General features: G+C 52.7%; 1 protein-coding gene across 7 annotated transcripts; it reads left to right on the top strand.

Annotated features, from left to right (window-relative positions):
• The first annotated feature begins 498 nt into the window (after positions 1–498).
• On the top strand, positions 499–17,039 carry LOC119237846 (leucine-rich repeat-containing protein 74B-like). 7 transcript variants are annotated; one of them, XM_037501693.2, is made up of 9 exons: positions 499–683; positions 1,299–1,441; positions 1,883–2,015; positions 2,885–3,091; positions 5,954–6,063; positions 7,019–7,134; positions 8,231–8,309; positions 9,966–10,061; positions 15,407–17,039. In XM_037501693.2, the coding sequence occupies exons 1-9, from the start codon at positions 557–559 to the stop codon at positions 15,539–15,541; spliced, it is 1,146 nt and encodes a 381-aa protein (XP_037357590.1). In that variant the 5' UTR covers positions 499–556; the 3' UTR covers positions 15,542–17,039. The 7 variants fall into 7 exon arrangements, with proteins under 7 accessions (XP_037357590.1, XP_037357591.1, XP_037357593.1 ...); XM_037501694.1 differs by lacking the exon at positions 15,407–17,039 and adding an exon at positions 15,302–15,398; XM_037501695.2 differs by lacking the exon at positions 499–683 and adding an exon at positions 1,056–1,158.
• The last annotated feature ends 6,838 nt before the right edge of the window (positions 17,040–23,877 follow it).

The following is a 23,877-nucleotide window of genomic DNA, read 5'->3' on the forward strand; positions in this document are numbered from 1 at the left end:
AGAGGAGCAGCCCCTGTCCCCTGTCCCCTGGCTCACTCCCTTGGGGGTAAGAGGATGACAGTTGGAGGGGGGGGCAGCAGGAGCCCAGAGAAAAGGCCACTAAAGCTTCAGCTGAAGAGGTGACCTCCAAGCTAACACTTGCAGAATCTGAAGTTTCTACGTGCAGCTCTGAAGAGGGATTTTCCTACTGGAGGAAGCAGCATATGCAAGGGCTGGAGCCTGAAAAGGAACCTGCATCCCGGGAGTGACTGGTTCCAGAGGGGAGGGTGGTCCCGCTCTGCAAGACTCCCCAGGATCTCCTGAGTTTTCCCCACTTCCACCCCACCCCCAAGCGCAGAGTCAAAAGTGCTGGCCATTTCTGCAGCAACCAACAACACCGGTTACCAGGGCCTCTGCGACCGGGACTGCGTCTCTATTGGCTGCCTCCAGAGCCTGTTCCCTGCAGGCCACTTGGGTTGGTTGACGCAGCCCAGTGTCTGCCTGCATTCTTGGCGCACTTTAGGGGCGGCCCCCGCAGGGCCAGTCTCCATGCTCAGACTGCCACAGAGAGGTAACCATGAGGGGGCCCAGCAAGACGCCTGGAGAAGAAGAAGCGCAGGAGGAAGAGGCTGCTACAGTCGCTGGGCATCCTGCAGGGGTCACGGAGGACAAGGCAGATTCAGATTCCGACCTGGAGACTGAAGGTGCCCCCAGACAGGCGGAGCCATAAGGATCAGTGTCAGGCCAGTCTCCTCACCTTGAGAGCTTCCCTCCCTGGCTAGAGGGAACAATCTGGGGCCCAGGTGTCAGGGAACCGCTGTCCATCAGGAAGCTTAGCCCTACGTGCCCACCAGGGCAGAACGCAGCCCCTCAGCCTCCTGGTTCCTGGCGTCATCGGGACTTCTGCTATTAGAATACCCTTCCAGGATGAGGTTAACGTGCAAACAAGCCCACCAGTGCCAAAGGAGGCCCCTTCTGAAGTGAAGTCAGGTGGAGTTTCCCCAGCACATAGGACAAACTAAGCTGAGGGGTGTCTTGAGCTTCGAGCTGTTTCAGTTACCCCTCCCCCTCCCCCATGAGAAGGCCCCAAAACACAGGTGGGCTGCGCTCCCGCAGAAAGACACAGAATGACTTTGGCATCGGACAGACTGGCTCTGCCAGGGTTAGCTTCTCCCAGTGGTGAGAGGATTTACTTTCTTTGAGACTCAAAGTCCTCAGCACAGGAAAAGAAATGCCTCAAGAGGGGAAGCACCTGACAGGAGGGAGGAGGCCGTGGCTGTGCCTGCAGAAGGATCCACATTTGTCCCTGTGACTTTCAGACACCCGTGGACTTGGAGAGATGGCTGAGGCTCCCCACTACTCGGGGTCTTGCTGGGCCCGCGGTGCTGGGCCTGCCCCCTGCTTTCTGCGCCAAGGGAGCTCCCCAGAGCTGAGCCTGCGACACCGTGGCCTGGGGCCTCAGGTACCCTTGGAGGGACCCTGGTGCCACATTCGGAAGGGAGGACCTGGGGCAACAACTAAGGGTGTGGCCCTTCTGAACCCATCCTATACACTCCCCTGCCCCGCTGTGTGCCAGGCATGTCGCATCCCCCACATCTGGGTGACAGATGGGCCCAGAGCAGTACACTGCTCTATGACCCAGAGCAGTATACTGGCTTGGGAGTCTGCAGGGGGCCCCTAACCCATTGGAAAGGGGTCAGGGAGGGCTCCTGGAGGTGAGGTGTAGGAGTAGCCTAGAGAGAGGAGCAGGTACCCCCTGAGCATGTGGGAAGGGGAAGGCCTTCCAGCTGGGGGCAACGAGTAGGCTGACCCCTGGGAATGCCAGCCAGGTAGTAACCGGCTGTGTCTGGGGCCTTTAGTCCTGGAAAGGAACAGGCCCCTCCCATTGTTCTCCTCTCTCCAGGGGGCACAGGCTCTGGCTTCTGCGCTGATCTCTAATCCCCATGTAAGGCGGCTGGACCTTCGGGACAGTGGGCTCCGTGGGGCTGATGTGGAAATCCTGGCACGTGCCGTGAGCAAAAACAGCAGCATCTGTGGTAGGTGCTCAGCCTGAGGCAGGTGGGCAGATTGGAGTCCTTCCTTTGCTGAGGGATGTGCGCTCCCCCAACTGGGCCCTCTCACATGGGGGCTGCTGGTATTGCTGAGGCCTCATTTCAGGGTGGGGCAGGTGGAGGTGCGCACACAACTGGGCATCACTCTTTCCAACCACCCCACCCCATTCACTCTCCTCTGCTGGCCAGCACCCCTCCTCCCCCTGCATTTGGTGGCCTCTCAGTGACTGAAGGTGGGGGGGGGGCGGGGGGGGGAGGGTCCTGTGACACAGAGAGGCAGGGCCTGGGAGGTGTGAAAAGAGGGAGGGTGGCGTGGGAGTATGGTGGGGCTGGATCCAAATGCTGCCTCTGCCACAAAGATCTGGATGACGCGAGGAAAGCAGCTCAAACTCACTGAGACTCAATTTTCAATCTGTGAAATGGCCCCAATAATTCCCGCCCACCCTTGAGGCTGTGGTGATCATAACATGCTCAGCAGAGAGTCTGAGGCATGTGAGTGCATGGCCACCTGGGCTGTAATTGCCAGCGCGCAGAAATGCAGCTTCCAGGGCTTCTGTGGGTGGGGTGTATTGCTCTTGGGCACAGATCATTTGCAAGGTGGCTGCTGATGTGACTCCACCACAGGCATTCTTCCCAGGACTGCAGACTTGGAGGTTTTAGCCCCTTGACAATGACACTCCTGGACACATAAGCGGGGAGCTGCCTGGTCCCCAAAGGTGGCAGAGTCTCCATGTAAATCCAGAACAATCTGACTGTAAAGCTCCTCAGGCCTGGAAGCTTGGAGGATGGGGTGAGGTGGAGGAGGTGGACCTGACTGTGGAGCTGTCTGGCTGAGGGGTTGTGCTGGTCCCCAGATGTGGACCTGTCGGAGAACCTGCTGGGAGCAGTGGCAGCCCAAGCCCTCTGTGCCTCCCTCACGGTGAACCAAGTTGTACAGAAGGTGCAGCTGGCAGGGAACCACCTGGAGGAGCAGGCAGCCCAGCACCTTGCTGAACTTCTGCTTGCCCATACAAGCCTGAAATCCCTGGACCTGAGTTACAACCAACTGAATGACCAAGCAGGTACCATCCAGCCAAGGCCGCATGGGGCGCTCCTCAGACAGGGTGGTGCTGAAAGGGACATGCTGAGCAGCCCTGCTTCAGCCTTCACCCACACACTCCACGCAGGCCTGCCCCCCTCCCTCTCCTTCCACACACAACTCGATTCTTCCCAGGGATATTTCATTGTCCTCCTCTGCCTGTGCTGGGTGCTGATTTGAGGGCCCAACCATGAAAATTCTGCTGTCACAAAAGAAACAAAAAGGGTGTCATTCTAGAGAAGAATGGGGACCCCACGCTGGAGAGGGGTGCGTGGGGAAGATTCTGTGAGGTGAACATTTAAGCTGAAATGGCCTGGGTGGGAGGAAATCAGCTGCGAGACAGAGGAAGAATATTTCAAGTGGACAGAGAGCATGCAGACCTGTTCCCAGACTGGCAGACCCAGTGCGGCTGAGCTCATGAGCCAGGGGAGAGAGGCCAGGCTGAAGGGTGGAGAGAGCGGGGAGCTGCAGCGCTACCACTCATGACACCAGGCATGAAGATTTCTTCTTTTTTTTTTCCAGTTTACATGCATGCCTGTGCTGTTGGGTTTTCTTTTCTTTACAATTTACATGGAAGATTTTGTTCTAAGTGGAAGACACCAGTGGGATTGCTAGAGCTGATCACTTTTTTTTTTCATACCTTTTGCACAGGCCATCTGCTTTGCCAGGAACATGCAGTCATATCTCTCTGTCTTCAACCAATCAATTACAAGAAGAATCTGGGGCCTTGGGTTAGGAATACAGATTCCTGCATCCCCAGACCCATTGAACCAGACTCTTGAGTGGCTGCTGTGCACTATATTTTATAGGGGTGCCCCAGGAGATTTGTCTGGTTCAGAATGTTTGGGAAGCACTGCTCTGTCTCAGACTGCTGAGAGCAATGAGGTGGCAGCCTGTGAGAGTCAGTCGTGGAACCTAACTGCCAGGAGTGCATTCTTATGAAAATCACTGTGGGGAACCAGTAAAATTAAAAGAGAAAATCGTTTCAGACTCTCTGGGCCAGCATGGTCAGAGGATGAGTGACAGAGAGGCAGCCAGCATGGAAGGGACTGGAAGCTAAAACCCTGTAAAGGCTCACAGATATGGGGTCAGGGCTGGGTCTCCAACGCTGACTCAGGGAGCGCTTCTGTTTTCCCTTGGGATCCGTGGTGGGGAGCTTGACTCCCTTAAGGGGTGAAGGAGCTTGGGTCTCAGTCTCCCCACCTGCAGAACGACTGTGGTAGCCCCTGCCTCTTCGACTGACTACAGCAGTCACTAAGACCAAGCATTAGAATTAGAAGATCCTTCTTACCCTCTAGCTGTTCAGCAGGAAAGGGCTGCACTACGAAGTGGAGGGCACCACTGCTCCTCCCAGGCCTGAAAATGTCTAAGGAAGGAGGAAATCACCCACATTTGAGAACCCGAGGGTGTCAGACCCAGTGCTGGGTCCTGGTCTCAGGGAGGCAGCACAAGGGGCCCCTATGCCCCCATCCCCACCGCCTGCAGAGAGCTCGCCATGGTGCTAAAAATGCCTGGGGGCCTCATCCAGGAGGAGCAGACTGAATGCTCTGCTCAATTAGCAGCTGTTTTCCCTCTGTGCATTTCTTCCCACCAGCCTTCCTGGACCATGCTCAGGGATGGGACTATGCAGAGGAGTCAAATTCAAATCCTTGAGGGGCATCCCATCCAGGCTGATGGGAGAGAAATCTAACAGCTAGGGCTTGGAAGGAGGGAAGCCAGTGGACTCGGGCCACATGAGCAGGCAAGGCTTCCTGATGGCAGGAACCCAGGCTGAGGAGCTATTCACCAGGTGAAGGGGGGGTCAACAGGCCCACACAGGGTGACAGCTGAGAGGCACGCTGGAGCTGGTGCTGAGGGCTGACAGTGGGGAGCAGGGTGGTAGGTGGGACTTCTGCCCATTTCGCATGCTAAATATCTCTCAGGGTTTCTTACCCCACATGGCCTTCCCTTTCTTTTCTCTGAAACTTGCCTCACTCCTCCACAGCTGCTCCTGTTCCCCTAGGCCCCGCACCACCCCAGACTCTCATCTCTGCCCCTGCTCACCCAAGTCCACCCCCTACATCCTCTGCTAAGGAACCCAACCTCTACTCTAAAGCCCTCCCTGCCTCCTCACCACCTATACAGTGGTGCCCAAGATCCTTGGCCTGGCATCCAAGGTCTCTCAGTCTCTCTCAAGTGCCCGTCGCTCCTACCTCATTTTGCTATCTTTCCCCCAGCTCACCCCCAGCTGAAGGCCTGCACATGCTCCCTGAGGCTCTGCGTGTAATCCTGTCCTGTGTCTGCTGGCCTCTGTGCATGTGTGTACGTGTGGTGACTCCCTCGGTGTCCAAGCTCCTCTCTTCTGTCCTCACTGTCCTGCCCCCTGCCCCCAGGCAAGCTTAGCTCCACTCTCTTCCATTCATCCTTGTTTGTCGTTTTTGTTTTGATGTTGTTTTTAAGGCTTATTTTTATTTATTTATGCATATAAGAACGGGGGTGTAGGCCAGAGGTGTGGGGGTAAGAGGATTCACCAGAGACAGAGTGGGGAGCAGAACAGGTGGACCTACTGGAATACACTGCTGAGGGGATCGAATTCATGCCTCAGTGGCTGGTGATAACTTGATAGTGCCGAGACTTAACCCCTTGCATCACCAAGGTTTGTAGTTTATAATACCCCCATCCCATTAATTTGTATTTGTACCTTCTCCACTCCGTGTGAATTCCTTGAAGGCAGGCTGGAGCTATGTGCAGGTCCACTCTGTGATCCTCATGCCCAGAGGAGACCCTGGTACACAGCGGGCATCCGTATCATGTTTTGAAGGAATGAACTGAGTGAGTAAGGAGGTCTCTCTTGGTGTTTCTGAAGGGGAGATACTTGGTCCGGCCCTGGCAGAAAACACAGGACTCACCCAGCTTAACATAAGCTGGAATCACCTTCGAGGCCCAGGAGCCGTAGCCTTTGCCAAGGGTTTGGAGGTAAGAGGCCCCCAACTCACCCTGTCATCTCCTTCGGCTTGTCTCTGGGTCCCAGCTCCCCTGCCTTTGGAACTCTTCAGAAACAAACCTTTCATCTTGAAGCAAAGCTTAAAGATTATTGCTTTAGGTGACTAATTTTCCTGGCTCCCATTTAATGACTATGACCTACTTGTGCACACTCTCAGGGCACTCACTGAAGGGGTCAAGCTCATGTGCACCTTCTCCAGACATTCTGCTGGTGGGGAGCATCAGGCAGTGAGGAGACACATTGTCACTGCTGGGCATGTATCCATGTTCCCTAAGATGACTCCCTTGCACCCTTGGATCCCAGCACACGCTCTCAAACACCTCACCCGCTCCCTGTGAGGTTCACAGTAGATGGGCGGTTCAAGAACCTGCCAGGATGGCACAAGGTACCTGCAGTGCCCCAAGTGCCAACCACCTTTGTCAAGTCCTTCTCAGGGAATGGATGTTGCTGCCTTGCCCCCTGACGGGGTGACCTGAGGGCTTCCCCACAAGAAGACATGTCAGGCTATCATCCCGTGTACTCACAAGCTCTCCTCCTTCCTCCCGTCACAAATCCCTGGATAAGCTTTAGCCAACAGCCTTCACTGGAGCCTCCTCTGGGTTCCTGGGCTGCTCTGTGCCTGGGGGCGCTTGTCCCTGAGGGGTGCCCAAGCAGATATGAGCACTGTTTCTCCGGCAGCTGCTGCCACATGGCCAACCCGTAGTCTCTGAAGGTCATTCACATCCACATCCACCTTCCGCACTGTGTTTCTGGCCTTTGGACTCTATCGGTCACCACCACCCAAGTCACATGACTTCCCAGGAAACTCTGCCTGTCCATACGCGGCCTGTGATCTTTATACCTCGGGTCTCTTGGGTCCTGCGACTGGCTCCTGGCTTTCTCCACCATTGCATGGGACCCCATGGGGTTGCTCTTTTTGTGCTCCAGGCAAACATCTTCCTGAAAGTGCTGGACATCTCTCACAATGGCTTTGGAGACCCTGGAGCCTCTGCCGTGGGTGAGGCACTTGCGACCAACAATGTGCTGGAGGAACTCAGCATGAGGTGAGAGCATAGGGTGCTGCCCATGTCAGTGTCACTGTCCCCAGACTCTGTAGACAGGGTCTCCATGGTAATCTTTCTGGTCTCTCGCCATTTAAATTCTCTAACCTACCACCATCTACTCATGATGCAGCTTGGGCCACAAGGATCACCCAGGTCTGTCCTTCCTTGAGTTCATCATTTCCATGTTGGGGCTCATGGTTCCTAGCACACAGGTAGTTGGTGTGAAGTGAGGCATCTTCAGCAGAGCCTGTGGGTGTGACTGGGTGCTCTGTGTGTGTTCTTCCCTTTCAGAGGAGGAGCAGAGTGTGAGTGGGGCTGGGCAGGGCCTTGACAAGCGGGCCCTTACTTACGCTCTGCTCAGCACATGACTATTGCCGGCATGCCAAGCTCTCCTGCGGCCCCCAGCACAGTGCCAGCCTCAGCAGAAAACCAGAGCAGGGACCATAAGCCCAGAGAGGAAAAAATGGCAGACATCAGTCAGGCGATGAGCTGTTGTGGCCGAGCCCCTCCTTGGGGGCTACTAGAGTGAGCAGGGCCTGCCCACTGCAATCTTGCCCACCTTCCTTCCCATGGAAGGGAAAAGGCCAGAAGAGGCACTGAAAGATGCTGAGAGGCAAGTCCAGTGTTGGGGTCTGAGAAATCAGAGATGTGGGACTGGCTCGGGAGACGTGGCCAAGAGCAGGGATGAGGACTGGAGTTTAGATCCAAGGTACAAAGTGGGAAGAAGAAGAGCAGATGTGGGGAGGAGTTTGGGTAGTTTTCCAGAACAGACACTGTTATGGTCATCGATATGGGCACAAGGTGGGGCAGACACATGGGAGCTGCTGAGTTCTGAGGGCGGCTGTCTCCACCAGGGGTGATGGGTGCTCTGGAGATGCTGGCTGGGTGATCTCCCTCAACACTGGGAGCTGCCAATGAAACATGCTCGTTATCCACCATTTACACCTAACCTCTCCAGGGTCCAGGGTATCTGTGAAGATGGAATGTGAAGCCTGACCAGGTGCCTGAGCCAGCAGCTCCAGCTGTGACCTTGAAGTGGTCTGGCTCTGCACAGCTGTTTGCAAGCTAGCGCAACGCACATGTCTTTTTGTTGCAGCAATAACCGCATCTCTGCAACGGGCGCCCTGAGGCTGGGCCTGGGCCTCCGGGTCAACCAGACACTAAGGATCCTTGTTGTGAGTGTTAGCCTGATTGGGGGGAGGGGAGGCTCAAGCCTGTACCTAGCCATGCATATCTCCCTAGCACAACAGCAGTGGGAGGTACATATTCCAGAACCTAGATGAGGGTCTCAGAAAGGAAACCTCCTGGCTTCCTTTGGGGCCACGACTTCCCCTTTTCAACCCCTCACTCATTTCTGGCCTGGGCCAGAGTCTCACTTCTTCAGATTCCTCCTCACTTCATCCTTCCGTCCTAGTGGCATGGCATCCCACCCTTCCTGCCATCCCTCCTTCTCAGCTCCCTGCAGTGTTGCTCTGCTGCTGATGGTGAGGAGCACTCTTGCTTCCCCTTTGTCTTCTTCCCTGAGCTTCCTCTGGCCTTGCTGGAAGTCAGCGTGTGAGCCTAGGTGTCAGACTGAGTCCCCTGCTCAGACCTACCCAAGGTCTTGGGCGCACAGCAGGGGCTCTCTTGTCAATGGAGAGGGAGTGCGGAGAGGGCTGGGAGCTTAAGACAGAGAAGGGAAGATGCAATCAAGGGTGGAGCATGTGACTGGGGACACTCATCAGTTCCAGGGGCTATCCAGCCCTGCCTGGCCTTCAGCTCCTTCAGCTGACAGAGCAGCCCCCGCAGCGCCCTCAACCCCAGCCTGTGGTTCACCTGGTTACCCCCTCCTCCACCTTCAACCCCGCTGGAACATAGACCTCTTCTGAGCTCTGGATCCACGTTTCCACCTGCTGTATGGTGCCTCGGATCTCCTGTTGGCCAGCTGGATTCTGAGAGTAAAGCCTCTAAGAGCTGCCTAGTCAGGCTGGGCGGCTGGAGGGAGGGTGGAGGGGTACTTCTCATGGAATCACAAGCTGGGGCCCAGTGCTTGTCCCTCTTTCCCACACTTACCCTTCCTTAGCTCTCTTCTCCTGCAGAATGCTCGGGCAGCCTGCTCCTCCTGCTTTGCACTTCCCCTCCTAGAATTCTGTTGCCTGTCAGTTTCCAACACTTCCTTCCCACCTGCTACCAGGCGATTTTTCTAAACCAGAAACTTGACCCTGTGCCTCCCTGCTTTAAGCCCTTCAGTGTGGTTCCCTTCAGGATAAATTCAAGCATAGTAGTGCATCTTTCACTAAACTCTTTTCACTAAGCTGAACTTTCACTAAATCTGAGCTCTGCCTCCTTCCCTCCTACTGGCAGCACATAATGGCTCTCGCTCCCCGAGCTGCTCAGAACTCTCTGCGCACACAGGGCTTCATCTCCCCTCTGCTGTGTTCCTGCTGCTCTTTCCCACCTCAGCTGTAAACTTCCACTCAGGTGTTTTATTCTGCCCCCTCAAACTTTACCTCCCAGGTAGAGCTTGGGGGCACTATCTCATTGCACTGATCACACTGCATGTGTATGATGTTTCCTTTCCCCCCTCTCCCTCCAACAGGTGAGTTCTTTCAGGGTTGGGGCGTGTCTTGTCTGTATTGTCGGCACCAGCTCACAGTCAGCACTGGGTGGGTCCTCAGCCAGCATTCACTCCCTCCTCCTCCTCCTGTTTGAGGGAGACACCTTCTGAGCTGAGACAGCGGGGCCAACCTGAGCCATGTCATCAGATACCTGCCTTCTCTTTCGCATTACTGTCTTACTCCCCAGGCTCAGCTTCTCTTAGTGTTGCGTGTGTTTGTGTCTGTGTTTCTTAGGTGTCGAGGAATCCTATGCAAAGTGAAGGCTGCTTTGCTGTTCTCAAGTCTGTCCAGGATAATTCAGCATCTGCCATAGAACTGCTGGATTTCTCTGTAAGAGCTTCTCACAAACTGTACCTCTTGTTGAATAGTCCTGTGAGGTGTTATTTCTGTTTAAAGGAAGCAAGTGGGGATTAGAGAAACAGAGGTCCCTGCCCAGATACATAGTGTGGTCAAGTCCAAATTCTAGCCCCAGGCCTGAATGTAGGTCATTATACCACTCTGGCTCCATTATGCACCCCGGATGGGGGTACTTCTGTGATCTACTCCGCAGGCACCCCTGGCTTCTCCTTTAACAGAGAGAGGAGAGAGAGAGAGGAGAGAGAGAGAGAGAGGAGAGAGGGGAGAGAGGGGAGAGAGGGGAGAGAGGGGAGAGAGGGGAGAGAGGGGAGAGAGGGGAGAGAGGGGAGAGAGAGAGGAGAGAGAGAGAGAGAGAGAGAGAGAGAGAGAGGCTCAGCAGCATGATGCTCACTGCTTGCTGGAGTTTAGATTTGCGGGTTCAGCCCTTGTAAAGTGATCCGCCTCCCAACCTGGCCTTACTGCCTGCAGGTGGTTCATGGGGCTGGAAAATCTGCTTGTGTGGCCGAAGGAGGTTAGGTTCCCTTTTCATTCAGTTCCACCTTCTTAACGGGGGAGGGGGGGGGTTTGGGGAGGGACCCTGACATTTTTCCAAGGCAGTTAAACTTGAAGAGAATCCCCAGATGCAAATTATTAAAAGAAAGATACCAATTATTCTAACCCTGCTTTATTTCAACCCAGATTTGTGTCTTTCCAGAGATGTGTTTTTATAGTTCTGATCCCTCAGGTCTAAAACAATTGATGTGTAGCATCCTTACTGTGTCCTTCCATCTGCCTAGTCTCTACAACTCCAAAGCCAGAGACTTGTGCCCTTGACCAGTTTCCTTCTGCTTTAAGAATTCCTGTCGGCACTGAATTTGAATATTCTTTTTCAAAAAAAGATTTACTTACTATAGGGGCAGTGTAAAGGGCAGGACTGGACACGGTGCAGGTTTTCTGATCCCATGCAGACCGGGTAAAGGAGGAGTCAGAGTCCTCAGTGGTTTTTTGCAGGTCTTTTATTGGGGTTCACCAGGCATATGGCAGGAAGGGGTGCTGGCAGGCCTCCCAGCCCCCAGCAAGTCTTCACTCTATCTGAGCTCTCTGGAGTTCGTTCGGCTGCTTCTCGGCTTCTCTTTCGGCTTCGGCTTCTTTCTCAGCTTCTTGGCTTCTACTGGCGTCCCTGTGACGCCGCCCTTAAAAGCACAGTCTTAGCCCAGGTGAATCCCATCTACCTATGCCCACACCCTATTCCAGGTGCCCGCCATCAGGCATGCATTCAGGACAAGGATCCATTATCTATCCTGATGGCGGAAGGGCAGAAAAGCCTGACATTTTCTTTACCCTACAGGCAGGAATGGCCATGGAGCAGGTTTTCTATGATTCCGTGCAGATGGGGTGATGGAGGAAAGAGTCCTGGAGCCCTCAGTGGCTTTTGCAGGCTTTTATTGGGATTACCAGGTACACGGCAGGCAGGGGCACTGGGGGGCCGGGAGGCTGACAGGCCTCCCTGCCCCCAGCAAGTGCTCACTCTATCTGGGCTCTCTGGCGTTCTCTGGTGGCCTTGTTCTCGTGGTGCTTCTGCTTCTGCTTCTCTGCTTCTTGCTGGCGTCCCTGTGACCCTGCCCTTAAAAGCCCAGTCTTAGCCCAGGTGAATCCCATCTACCTATGTCCACACCCTACTCCAGGGGCCCGCCATCAGGCATGCATTCAAGACTACAAGGATCCGTCATCTATCCTGATGGCGGGAGGGCAGAAAAGCCTGATACTTTTTACCTTACCCTACAGTCCACCCCCCAGGGTTTTTGACAGACAGTCTATACAAGTGTAGGCTAAGGTAAAAGTATCAGGCTTTTCTGCCCTCCCTCCACTAGGATAGAATACTGAACCCTGCAGTCCCGAATGCATGCCTGATGGCGGGCACCTGGAATAGTGTGGGCATATGTAGATGGAATTCACCTGGGCTAAGACTGGGCTTTTACGGGTGGTGTCACAGGGATGCCAGAAGAAGCAGCGAAGCAGGAACGAAAGCAGAGAACCACGAGAGAATAAATGGCCACGAGAGAACGCTGGAGAGCCCAGAGAGAGTGAGGACTTGCTGCCTGCCAGCCTCCCGGCCCCCTGGCACCCCTGCCTGTGGTGTGCCTGGTAAATCCCAATAAAAGCCTGCAAAAGCCACTGAGGGCTCCAGGACTTCTCCTTTACCCAGACTGCTGGATCAGAAAACCTGCACTGTGTCCGTTCCTGCCCTTCACAACAAGTCATATACGTTTCTCTTGGCAATAGAACACTGCAGCCATGACCCACAAAAGCAAATGAAATATATAACAAAATACAACAGAACACAAGTAAGTCCAGGCAGGGCACCAACATGCAAAAGATAATTATTGGCACCAGCAGATGATCCACCACTTCTGCTGCCAAAGGCACTATTCATACGAGGGAGGGGAACCACTCACAGCATCTGCCGTAACACATCAGGAGCCGTCAGGTTTCCTGTCCTTCTCTGGCTGTGGTCTCGGCCACAAGCCACACACCGCATCCACCCCCAGGATGCACTAGCTCTGGGATTGGCGATTGTGTACTGTTGGGGGTAAACGCCAACCCTCAGGGTTTCTGTCTGTGGTTGCTCCAACATTTGGCTTTCATAGCCACCCATGCAACACGCAGACCCCTGCACTCAGGCCAACCCGCTGCACAAGCACATGGGTCGGGGATCCACACTCCACATGCGGCCTCTCTTGGGTCCCCCCTCTTTGGCTTGGGCTCCATCCCAAGCCACATTCCCCACCTGTCCCCTAAGGACGGGTTCCTCAGCTCCTCACCCTCACTCAAGAACGAGCAGGGCATCACCCACAGGTGATTTTACGAGACTCACTGGCCTTCCTCAGCTTACTTAGTGCTTAACAGCCTCTCAGGGCTTCCCAAACTTAGCATCAGTACCAGTTTTTGCCTTCCCAGTTGGCTTTTCTCCTCTGTCTCGCTGCTGGGCAGTACACAGGCCTGCTTTTGGCCATCAAGGCCTACTGGCCACCCCCAGATTCCCATCTCCTGGGGTTTACAAATGAAACTGTTCCACCCCCAGGGTCCCAAAACATATCAACCTGCAAGGTCCTCTGCCTTCTGGCGGGATTGTCAGTCCAACTCCATTAGTCCAAGTCCATCAGGCCTCTCCCTGCATCAGCACTGGGGAGCTCCAAATTCTGGTCCTTTCTTTCCCCGATGATTCTGCTGCCTCAGGGGTCTTTGGCTGGTCCTCTTGGGCCATCTCCTTCATGCGAGGTCTCGGACCTTGTCCATCTGTAGTTACCGGACCTTGTCCATCTCCTGTGCCACCACGACGCCTCCAGCATTGTCACAGGCTCTCAGTCTGCTCCAGAGGTCCCTTCTGAGGTCTTCACAGGTCTCCATACCCATCTGCATGGATCATACTGCTGACTACCCCAATTGTAGGGGCAGGAATGGCCACGGAGCAGGTTTTCTATGATCCCATGCAGATGGGGTAAAGAAGGAAAGAGTCCTGGAGCCCTCAGTGGCTTTTGCAGGCTTTTATTGGGATTACCAGGTACACGGCAGGCAGGGGCACTGGGGGCCCTGCCCCCAGCAAGTGCTCACTCTATCTGGGCTCTCCGGCGTTCTCTGGTGGCCTTGTTCTCGTGGTTCTTCTGCTTCTGCTTCTCTGCTTCTTTCTCGGCTTCTCTGCTTCTTGCTGGCATCCCTGTGACACCGCCCTTAAAAGCCCAGTCTTAGCCCAGGCGAATCCCATCTACATCTGCCCACACCCTATTCCAGGTGCCCGCCATCAGGCATGCATTCGGGACCACAGGGTTCCGTCATCTATCCTACTAGCGGGAGGGCAGAAAAGCCTGAAACTTTTTACCTTATTCTACACTTATTTATACAAGAACCGGGGTACAGGCCAGAGGTGCAGGAGGGTGAGAGGATTCACCAGAGACAGAGTGGGGAGCAGAACAGGCAGACTGACTGAAACACTCTGCTGAGGGGAGAAGCGGATAAGACAGGAGAGGTCTGCCGCGCCATGTGGGTTTCTCCCTGGCCGGCCGACATCGAACCCGCACTGCAGAGGCTGCGGACAGCTTCACAGCACTGCGCTCAGCCCGCTGCACCACCAGGGAGGCCCTGAATTCGAACATTCTTAAAAAACAAGAAATGGAATGGCATATCGTAATGCCAGCAAAGCACAGAGCAGGTTTTGGATGATACAGGCAGACAGGTAAAGGAGGAGTCCTGGAGCCCTCGATGGCTTTTTCAGGCTTTTAATAATCTTTCTACCCCATCTGTAGTGAGGCAACAGGTGCAGGGCTGGCAGGGAGGCCTGGGGGCCAGAAGGCTGGCTGACTTCCTCGCCCCGGCGAATCTTCGCTCTTTCTGGGCTCTCTGGTGTTCTCTTGTGGTCTGTCCGCTGGTCTCTGCTGTACTCCACTGCACAGTTCTCTGCCGCCTTTGCCTCTGCTGCCGCCCTTATATGCTCAGGCCCCAGGCTCAGATGTGCCCACTCATGCGTGCGCACACCACGCTCGAGGGTCTGCCTTCAGGCGTGCGTGTAAGACCACAGTTGTCGCTCATCGATGCTAGTGGCGGGAGGGCGGAAAAACCCTGATCGCTTCCATTTACTCTACACATATGAGATTGTCCTGCCAAAAGACATACTTATTCAATACAACGTATGGTTATCATCAGAAACTTAGTGTAATGAGAACACCACAGAGTTTGGAATGAGACAGGCCTGGGTCCAAATTCTAGTCAGCATGGGATTCTGATTAGAGATCAACACTAGGCAAGATGCAATTTTCTGTTTACTTATTCCTTCACTGCTGTCATTAGTCTAATCTGATGCTCACAGATTTTATCCTCAGTTTTTAGGGAAATACTTCTGAATCCTTACACTTGATGCGAAATTATTCCCGGGACTCAGTCTTGTCTTTATGTGAAACAAGGCTAATACCTACCACTCGGGGTCAGGCCTGTGCAGAGGAAGACTCAATGAGTACTAGGTCTTTATCCCCAAGCCTTTATTTTTGATTTTTATTGAGAAATATCTATGCCAAAAAAGAGCAGATAGATTGAGTAGAGTTCAGTGAATTTCTGCCAGCAGCATGTAACGTACATAACCAACCCCCCGATCAAGAAATAGAACAGGACCCTCCAAGTCCCCCTTGAGTCCCTTTCCTTCTCCATTTGAATGACTTGGGGAATAATGAGATTGTCATCCACAGGAAAGAAGTCACCTTAAGGTCTTCGAGCTCTTGTGTGCTGTAGGTAAAACACGTCAAGTTCTCAGAAAGGGATAACGCATTGCTTTGTGCTGGGTTTCTCCTCAGAATATCCACGTGAACAGAGAGTTTGATGACCTTGCTAGTTCCACGAAGGTAATTCTCCCAGCACTTTGCATAAAGACTGCTGCTCATAGAGTGGAATACAAAAAAGAGTTGCTGCCAGTGTCTGACCCTAAATGACTACGGAGTATGGCTTCCTCATCTCCCATCAGTCACTTCAGCTCTCATGCTGAGGATTCTGGCCGTTCAGATGCCTTATTGCCCCTTGAGTCTGAATTGAGTCTCCTGTCAACCAGGTGGTAAGTCCTGTGGAGCCAACCTTCACCGTGACTTGATACCCTGTGGCCCCTGCACTAATTGGGACCTTCCTTTACCTTCACTCAACACAGACTCATATTATGTGCTGCAAATTGTGCTGGGCAGTGTGTCAAAGGTGCCCAAACAACCTTTTTCCCTGGTGCTCTACCTTGGAAGGCAATTGAAATGTAAGGAGGTATGCAACTGATATGCCCAAATTCAACGTACAGAATGCATGCTGACACAACTTTTTGGGAAGGCAATTTATTATTATGCACGCTAAACTGCCGGTGCCCTCTGTTCCAATGGTCTGATTAATCTCATCTAAGAAATAACTAGAGATGGATACAAGGATTAGTGCCCAAAGATGTTCATTGAAATGCTGTTTACAACCATGGAAACTGGAAATGGTCTAAATGTCCAATAATAGGGGATTGGCTAGCTAAGAGGTGGAACTCTGGAAATAGTAAAACCCCAGCATGTTTTTACTAATGTTACTAAATGTTCAAATGACATTTAACAATTTATGAAAACGTACACGATTAATGCTAAGTGAGAAAGTCAGGATAAAAGTCTCGCATGGTTTGTCTGGAAATCTTCAAAGGCTTAAACATAGGGTTACCCTATGGCCCAGCAATTCCATTCCTATGGAAACGAAAATATTTGGTCCACACAAAAACTTCTTCACAAATGTTCATAGCAGTATTTTTCATAATATCCACAAGGTGAAATTGCCCACCACCTGATCTGTGGATAAAAAAAATATGGTATACCCATATAATGAAATATTATTTTGCAATAAAAGGTAGTGACATTTGGAGTGATGAATCTTCTAATTTGATTATGGTAATAGTTGCACAACTCTGTAAATATGCTAAAAATTGAATTGTATGCTTTAAATAGGTGAATTGTAAGGTATGTGAACCGCAAGTCAATAAAGTTATGTAAAAGAAAAAGGAAGGGATGGCAGGTGACACAACATGGATAAACTTTGGAAACATTATGTATGTGAGTGAAAGAAGTCAGTCACAAAGACCATCTTCTGGATCATTCCATGGGTATGAAATGTCCAAACCAGGAAAAATCTGCAGCGACAGAAAGTACAGTAGAGGTTGCCCAAGGCAACCTTGGGGGTTGGAGGGTTGACAACTGGAAGATACGGATTTCTTTGTGAGATCATAAAAATGTTTTAAAATTGGTTGTGATGATGGTTACCCAACTCTGACTATACTAAACGACATCGATTTGTACACCATCTTACATGGGTGAATTGGAAAACATGAATTATCTTGATAAAGCTGTTACCAAAAAGTCATATTATTGGATCCAAACTGTATTTTTAAGTGTGTGAATGTATATACACAGGGGGAAAAAAAGGAGCGGAACCCCAACTTATTGGCAATGTTTATTTCTAGGGGGTGGGTTTATGGGTTTTTTTCTTTATGTTTTTATGTATTTTCTACATTTTTTTACTTTGAGTGTTACTTTTATAATCAGAAAAATTAATAGTGTCACCAGACAAGGGAGCAGGCCCAGGGCCCCTAGTTCCGATCTCGTCCTCCAACAACACAGGCTGGCAAACCAGTCACTGTCTACTGCTCCACCCACTGGAAATCAGAGGGATGGACTTAGGGGCCATTTGAGACTCTGTGGTCAAGACTGAAAAGTGGATCTCACAGACATTGGTGAGGGCAGGCAAAGACTCAGCATTTATTGCTTAGTGAAAGAGCAAGGAAAGTTCTGGGGCGGGGGTGGCCTCTCTGGATGTGAAAGAGACTCTCCGAAGAGCCTGAGCTAGGGGTCTGCACAGGTTTGGGAGCTGGGGTGTTGTAATAGTGTAATCCCCAGGGAAAGGGAAGATTCCAGGTTCTCTGCCCCACCCTAAGGAAGGGCGGAGCTGGGCAAGGTGGTAAACTAGAAATGACTGGGGAAAGGGCTGGAGGAAAGAGAAGAAGCAGAGAGAGATGGAGAAAGAAAGCTGGAGGAAAGACATGTGAAGCCGTGCTTGCTTCTTGGCCTTGGACAGAGCCAGGGACTTGGTGACGTGAAAAGAGACACTTGAAAGAGACATGGGTGAGGCCTCCCCGGTGGCGCAGCGGTTGAGCGCTGGGTTGCGAAGCTGCCCGCAGCCTCTGCAGCGCCGGTTCGATCCCCGGCTGCTCCCCGGCCACCAGAGGAGGGTCCCACATGGCGCGCAGACCTCTCCTGCCGCCCGCTGCTCCCTCAGCAGTGTACTTCGGTCCTTCTGCCTGCTCTGCTCCCCACTCTGGCTCTGGTGAATTCTCTCACCCTCCCATGCTTCTGACTGTACCCAGTGCTTGTATAAATAAATAAAAATAAATCTTAAAAAAAAAAAAAAAAGAGACATGGGTGAGGAACCCATGGGGGACTGACAATGGCAGCCTTTATCTTGACTTGTATTTTGATTTTGCCCTTTTCCTTCCAGACTTTCCTGGTCCCTTCTGCCCTTTTTCATGGCTCCCCCCCAGAAGGTGTTTTAGACTTATGGCAAACTTTCAGACCTCAGTGACCCTGCTTTGGGCCAACCCTGTTTGGCTGGACATTCACCCATGCAGGGATAGGTAACTGGATGTTTAAATGGAAACTATTTTAACTATATTCTTTCTCTTCTCTGCGCACAAATTGTCTATATTGCACACTAATTGTATTAAACGTTCTTTTTTTAATAATAATTTATTCTTTTTTTCCCCCAAGATCCACCTACTTATGCACACAAGAGCTAGGGTACAGGCCAGAGGTGTGGGGTGAGAGGATTCACCAGAGACAGAGTAGGGAACAGAACAGGCAGACTGACTGAAACACCCTGCTGAGGGGAGCAGTGGGCAAGACAGGAGAGGTCTGCCCCACCATGTGTTTTCTCCCTGGCCGGCCGGAGTTCGAACTCATGCTGCAAAGGCTGCGGATTGCTTCACAGTGCGGTGCCCAACCCCTTGCCTCACCAGGGATGCCTAAAAGTTCTTTTCATTAAAGGTCTTACACACTAGAGTATCCTTTGTCTTGATGCAGCAGATGCAGAACCTATTTAGAGCAGGCAGGTTTGGGGATCCTGTGTTACCCCTCACTCTGCCAGATAAAAGTATAAGAACAGGGCCTCCCGGTGGCGCAGCGGTTGAGCGCTGGGTTGTGAAGCTGGCCACGGCCTCTGCAGCGCCAGTTCGATCCCCGGCTGCTCCCCGGCCACCACAGGAGGGTCCCACATGGCGCGCAGACCTCTCCTGCCGCCCGCTGCTCCCCTCAGCGGTGTACTTAGGTCCTTCTGCCTGCTCTGCTCCCCGCTCTGGCTCTGGTAGGCTCTCTCACCCTCCCGCGCTTCTGACTGTACCCAGTGCATGTACAAACAAACAAACAAACAAATAAATAAATAAATAATAATAATAAAAAAAAGTATAAGAACAAAGGAATTCAATTTATTGGCTGAGACAGCAAGGAGAGTGGACCTGGCTAACGTCCATTTGTTGTTGCTAGTAGGGAGCACCAATCTGCTGTAGCTTGGAGGTCTGCAGGAGGTCTGCATCTTCAAGGTGAACATTTCACAGAGGCCGTGTGCCCACAGCTCCAGTCTGAACTGGTCTGGTCTCAAGCTCTGGGATCCTCTTCTGAATCTGTAACTCCCTTTTCTTCTAATAGCAGTAAACTCAATAAGCTGTGAAAAGACCACCTAGAAATGGTTTTAAAAAACAATGAGCCAAGGATATTTATGGCAACAAGTGTGAGGCCTGGAGTCATCAGGTGTTTCGTCTCTTGTTTACAAGCCCATGGGAACAGAAAAATCTGGTTCTTGAGTTCTGTCCTATATGTGTCCTGGGACTCTTCTTGACTGACTAGTAATTAAAACCACAACATGATACAGGTAAGGTTACAATGATAAGTGCAAGGTATAGATAGAGCCCCGAGGAAGGAGGGTGCTATAGACTGAATTGTGTCAGTCCCCCAATTCATGCATTGAAATCCTAACCTCCAGGAGATATTGGAATCCTAACCTCCAGCATTTATTGATTAGTGAAAGAGCAAGGAAAGAAAGTTCTGGGGGGCCACTCTGGATGTGAAAGAGACTCTCTGAGGTGCTGGAGAGGGAATGATTAAGGTTGAATGAGGTCGTACAGGTGAGCTGGGATGGGATAGGACTCATAGCTTTATGAGAAGAGGCACCAGACAGCTTGCTCTTTCCACCCACGCCCCACATGAGGATACAAGAAGGAAACCCTCTGGAAGCCAGGAAGAGAGACCTCAATAGACATCGACCCTCACAGACCTTGAGCTGGTAACAGGGGCTAGGGAGGGGGAGGAGATCGGGTGAGACACTAAGCTGCTATAGTAGGGAATCTGCACATACGTGTTGTTTATGGCCTGTCTGTCCTGAGTGAATTTTCCAGCCCGAGGACACATCTGGAGGAGGGCAGGGGGCCAGTGCTCGCTGCAGACCAGCCTCAGCACGGCGGGACGAGCATGAGGCCAGGTGTCCAGGAGGGTAGTAAGGAGCTCCGGGGCCGGACATCACAATCTCCTGGCAGCAGTGAAGGCCTGCTTACTGCTGAACTGTCTTTGTTCAACTCACTAAAAGGCAGCTGGAAATGAAAGGTTAAGGCACTTTCTTTAGGGTGTGTAGCGGCAGGATGGGACACGGAGCAGCATCTCTATGATGGGAGCAGGCAGGCGAAGGAGAGTCCCAAGAGCCCTCAGTGGCTTTTTCAGGCTTTTATTGAGTTTACCAGGTACATGGCAGGCAGGGGGCTGGCGGGCCTCCCAGCCCCCGGCAAATCGTCCCTCTTTCTGGGCTCTCCGGCGTTCTCTCGTGACCTCTGCTTCTCTGCTGGCTGCTCTCTCAGTTGTTCCTCTCTCTGGTTATTCTCTTTCTTCTCTCCTGGTGTCCCCGTGATGCCGCCCTTATAAGCCCAGTCTCTCAGCTCGGGTGTACCCATCTATTCATGCCCACACCCCACCTCAGGTGCCCTTCAGGCATGCATTCAGGACCACAGGGATCCATCATCCATCCAAATGGTGGGAGGACAGAAAAGCCTGATACTTTACTTACCCTATAGGGTGTTAGCCACCCCCCAATCTTCCAGATTGATGGCTACCTGATTAAAGCACACTTTAGAGCTCACTCTATTTCTGTCTCTTCTTCGTTGGCATTTAGTGGTGACAGGTGGCCCAAACTCTGATCTTCCGGTTACACTGGGACTTCTAGCCTCTAGAACTGTGAGAAAATACACTGTTGCTTAAGTCACCTGGTCTGTGGTCTTTTATTATGGCAAACAGCTGAGTACGAGGGAAGGCTTCACCCTCCTGGGAGAAGAGGCAAACAGGGTTTCTTTTGGTTTCCATAACTCTGTTGTCCTCCCTCCTCCCTGCTGCAAAGGGCATCTTTCTAAGTGCAGATGTGGTTGTGCCTTTAGAGGCTCACCAAGGCCTATAAAATATTCCAACTCCTCTATGTGATGTGTCCCATCACAGGAGCAGGATCCACTCTCTTGCAAGGAGGGGAAGGGTCTGCTCAACACCTTCTAGGGAGTTGCCACATGGGGTGCCACTTTCTAGTGATGAACTGGAGGTACCCATGGATTCCTTCTCCCTTGCCTTTCTTTTTTTTTTTTTTTAAGAGTTATTTATTTATTTATTTATTTTTTACAAAGAATGGGGGTACAGGCCAGATGTGCAGGAGAGTGAGAGGATTCACCAGAGACAGAATGGGGAACAGAACAGGCAGACCGACCGAAACACACTGCTGAGGGGAGCAGTGGGGGAGACAGGAGAGGTCTGCCGCGCCATGTGGGTATCTCCAAGACCGGCGGGGATCGAACCAGCACTACAGAGGCTGCGGACAGCTTCACAGCGCTTCACTCAACCGCCTGTGCCACCAGGGAGGCCCTCCCTTGCCTTTCTCAGAAGGAAATGCATGTTGGAGCCTAAAGAAAGTTAGGTTGATCTCTACGGAACGGAAGAACCCCATGATTGTTCCAAAGTCCTCCAAAATGGACTTTGCACCCCAACCCAGGGAGGGAGAAGAGCAGGGTTGTACCCTCCTTCTCCTTTGTCCCCAGAAGCCCCTTTCTCCTTTAAAAGCAGGTGAATCCGGCCCGGTCGCCGGGTGCTAGACGGGAAGAGCCTTTCTGCACTGGGAGCGGGTGGAAAAGAAAGAGGGAGACCACTTTGGAGAGATGGTGAACAAGCCTCTCGCAGGCAGTCCGCTTTGAAAAAAACGGAACCGGTGCGGGGAGCCAAAAGGGATAGCAGCATGAGGTCGTAGTCAACTCATTCTCAGGCTAGGGGCTCACGCAGTTGGAACGTCCCAGGCGTGGCGGTGGAGCGCCAACCTAAAGCCCAAAAACTCCTCGGAGGCTCCAGCCCTCACTGCGCGCTCGAGGACTGTGCAGCCTTCCCGCCAAAACTCGCATCCAACCAGAAAGCGCCACAGTACACGAGTTAAGCAAGGACCAATGGGAAGTGGGGTTCCGGGACTCGGCCCGCCCCTGGGCTCTGCAGACCAATGGCTGTCGAGGCGCCGGCGGACCAATTCCCTGCGCGCCCGTGCGCAGCGGCCGAGTTCGTTGGGCGCGCGCAGGCCGGGCGGTTGGAGTCGAGCTGCGGCGGCGGCACCGCTCAGCATGGTAGGGCCGCAGGGCCGCGGGGTGGGCGCCCTGGCCCGGCGTGGGCGGGTGGGGCGTGGAGGTGGACGAAGCCGCTCTGTGAGAAGGCCCGCGGGGCTCGGACGCCGGGGAGAGGCCGGAGGCCCGCGGGAGGCCTGGGCCCCGGCCCCTGCCTCGTCCCTGGGCTTGTGGGCGCCGAGGGCGGTGGCGGCCCGAGCGTGGCGGAGACCAGGGCCCGGGGCGGGCGTGGGCCCGGGCGGCCGCGGCTCCTTCTCGGCCGTGGCGGAGCCGCTGAGAAGGCGCCACCTCGCCGGGTTCCGAAGACCGGAGGCGGCCGGCACCGCTGCGCTAGAAATTACCCGGGAGCCCGAAGAGATTCTGTTTCTGTTTCTGGGGTTCTGTCCCTGGAACTTGTCATGTTTGAAATGAACACTGAGACTTTAAAAGTACCTATTCACTCTAGAGCCACGCATGTGGACAGGAGAAATGACCCAAGACTGAGTAGCCCAAGGTTTCTCACTTCTTTCAAGTAAAAATAGCTTTCCTCGGAAGAGAGCGGCCAGTTCAGCCGGGCGCTCAAACAGAACGTGTCTTCCCGTTCTGTCAGGGTAGAGATGGACTGAACGTCGTCTTTTCGTTGTTCCAGCAAGCCATCCTTAACCTGAATTTTGTCTGTCTGTCGGTGCTTGTGAACAATGTGCTGGCCGCCGGTGCAGTTCGAGCTCAGACGCCAGCACTCTCGCCATCTTTGATGACCCACCACCCGTGCAAACTGGAAGGGCTCGAACCCTCTGTCCTCCTGGGAAGTTGCTTCTATCTCCGTGTATTCTGAAAAGGTCTAGATACTCTGCGGGGCGGCGGTCAGCAGAAGCAGAGGTTCATTGGCAGGAAGAGGCCTGGCGTGGTTGGAAAGGAAGGACAGAGCAGAAAGGTCTGTTCGGTGGCAGGAAGTTGAGATATCTGGGTAGGATACAGTGGCATCTACCAAGACTGAAGAGACGAGTTGGTGTGGAGTGGGAAAAGAACAGAGGAAGTTTCAGATAATTTTTTTCAGGAAAGACAGCTGAGTAAAGAAACAGGAATTTCAATGCTTCGGGTGAAATGGCAATGAGAATTTCTCGTGGCTTTCTATTGCGAGTTAGGAATGATCTCCCTGATTGGTTTGGTTAGTTTTATGAACTCAGATGCAAATGGCCTTGTGGACAACTCAGCTCCCCGGTCCTTATTTTGTAAAGAAAGAAATTGTGTGGTTTGCCCAGGTCACAGAGCTTGCACTGATCTTGTGAGGGCTGAATGAGTAGAATGCCAAGTCAGGCATCTTGTGAACTTGAGTATCTGCATCTAAGTAAAGCGAATGAATAATCTCGCTGAAATGATGCGGATGGGTGGATTCTAAAGTGTTAATGAATTCCTCCTCTGGGTGAATGAGTTCCTTGTCAGTGTTCTTTCTAGAACTGAATGCTCCCTTTCGGGCTGGTGGAGCGTTTGCTTCATTGCATTGATCTTTGATGCCCTTGATAATTCTGAGATTTGATACTTGCGTGATAGGAAACGGCTGGAAGGTGTACATTGGAATTTAAATGGACGGACACCTCAGTTTCATTTGATCTC

This window comes from Talpa occidentalis, unplaced genomic scaffold (genome assembly GCF_014898055.3).
Source record: "Talpa occidentalis isolate TD23 unplaced genomic scaffold, MPIMG_talOcc4v2.1 talOcc4.1034, whole genome shotgun sequence".
NCBI lineage: Eukaryota > Metazoa > Chordata > Mammalia > Eulipotyphla > Talpidae > Talpa > Talpa occidentalis.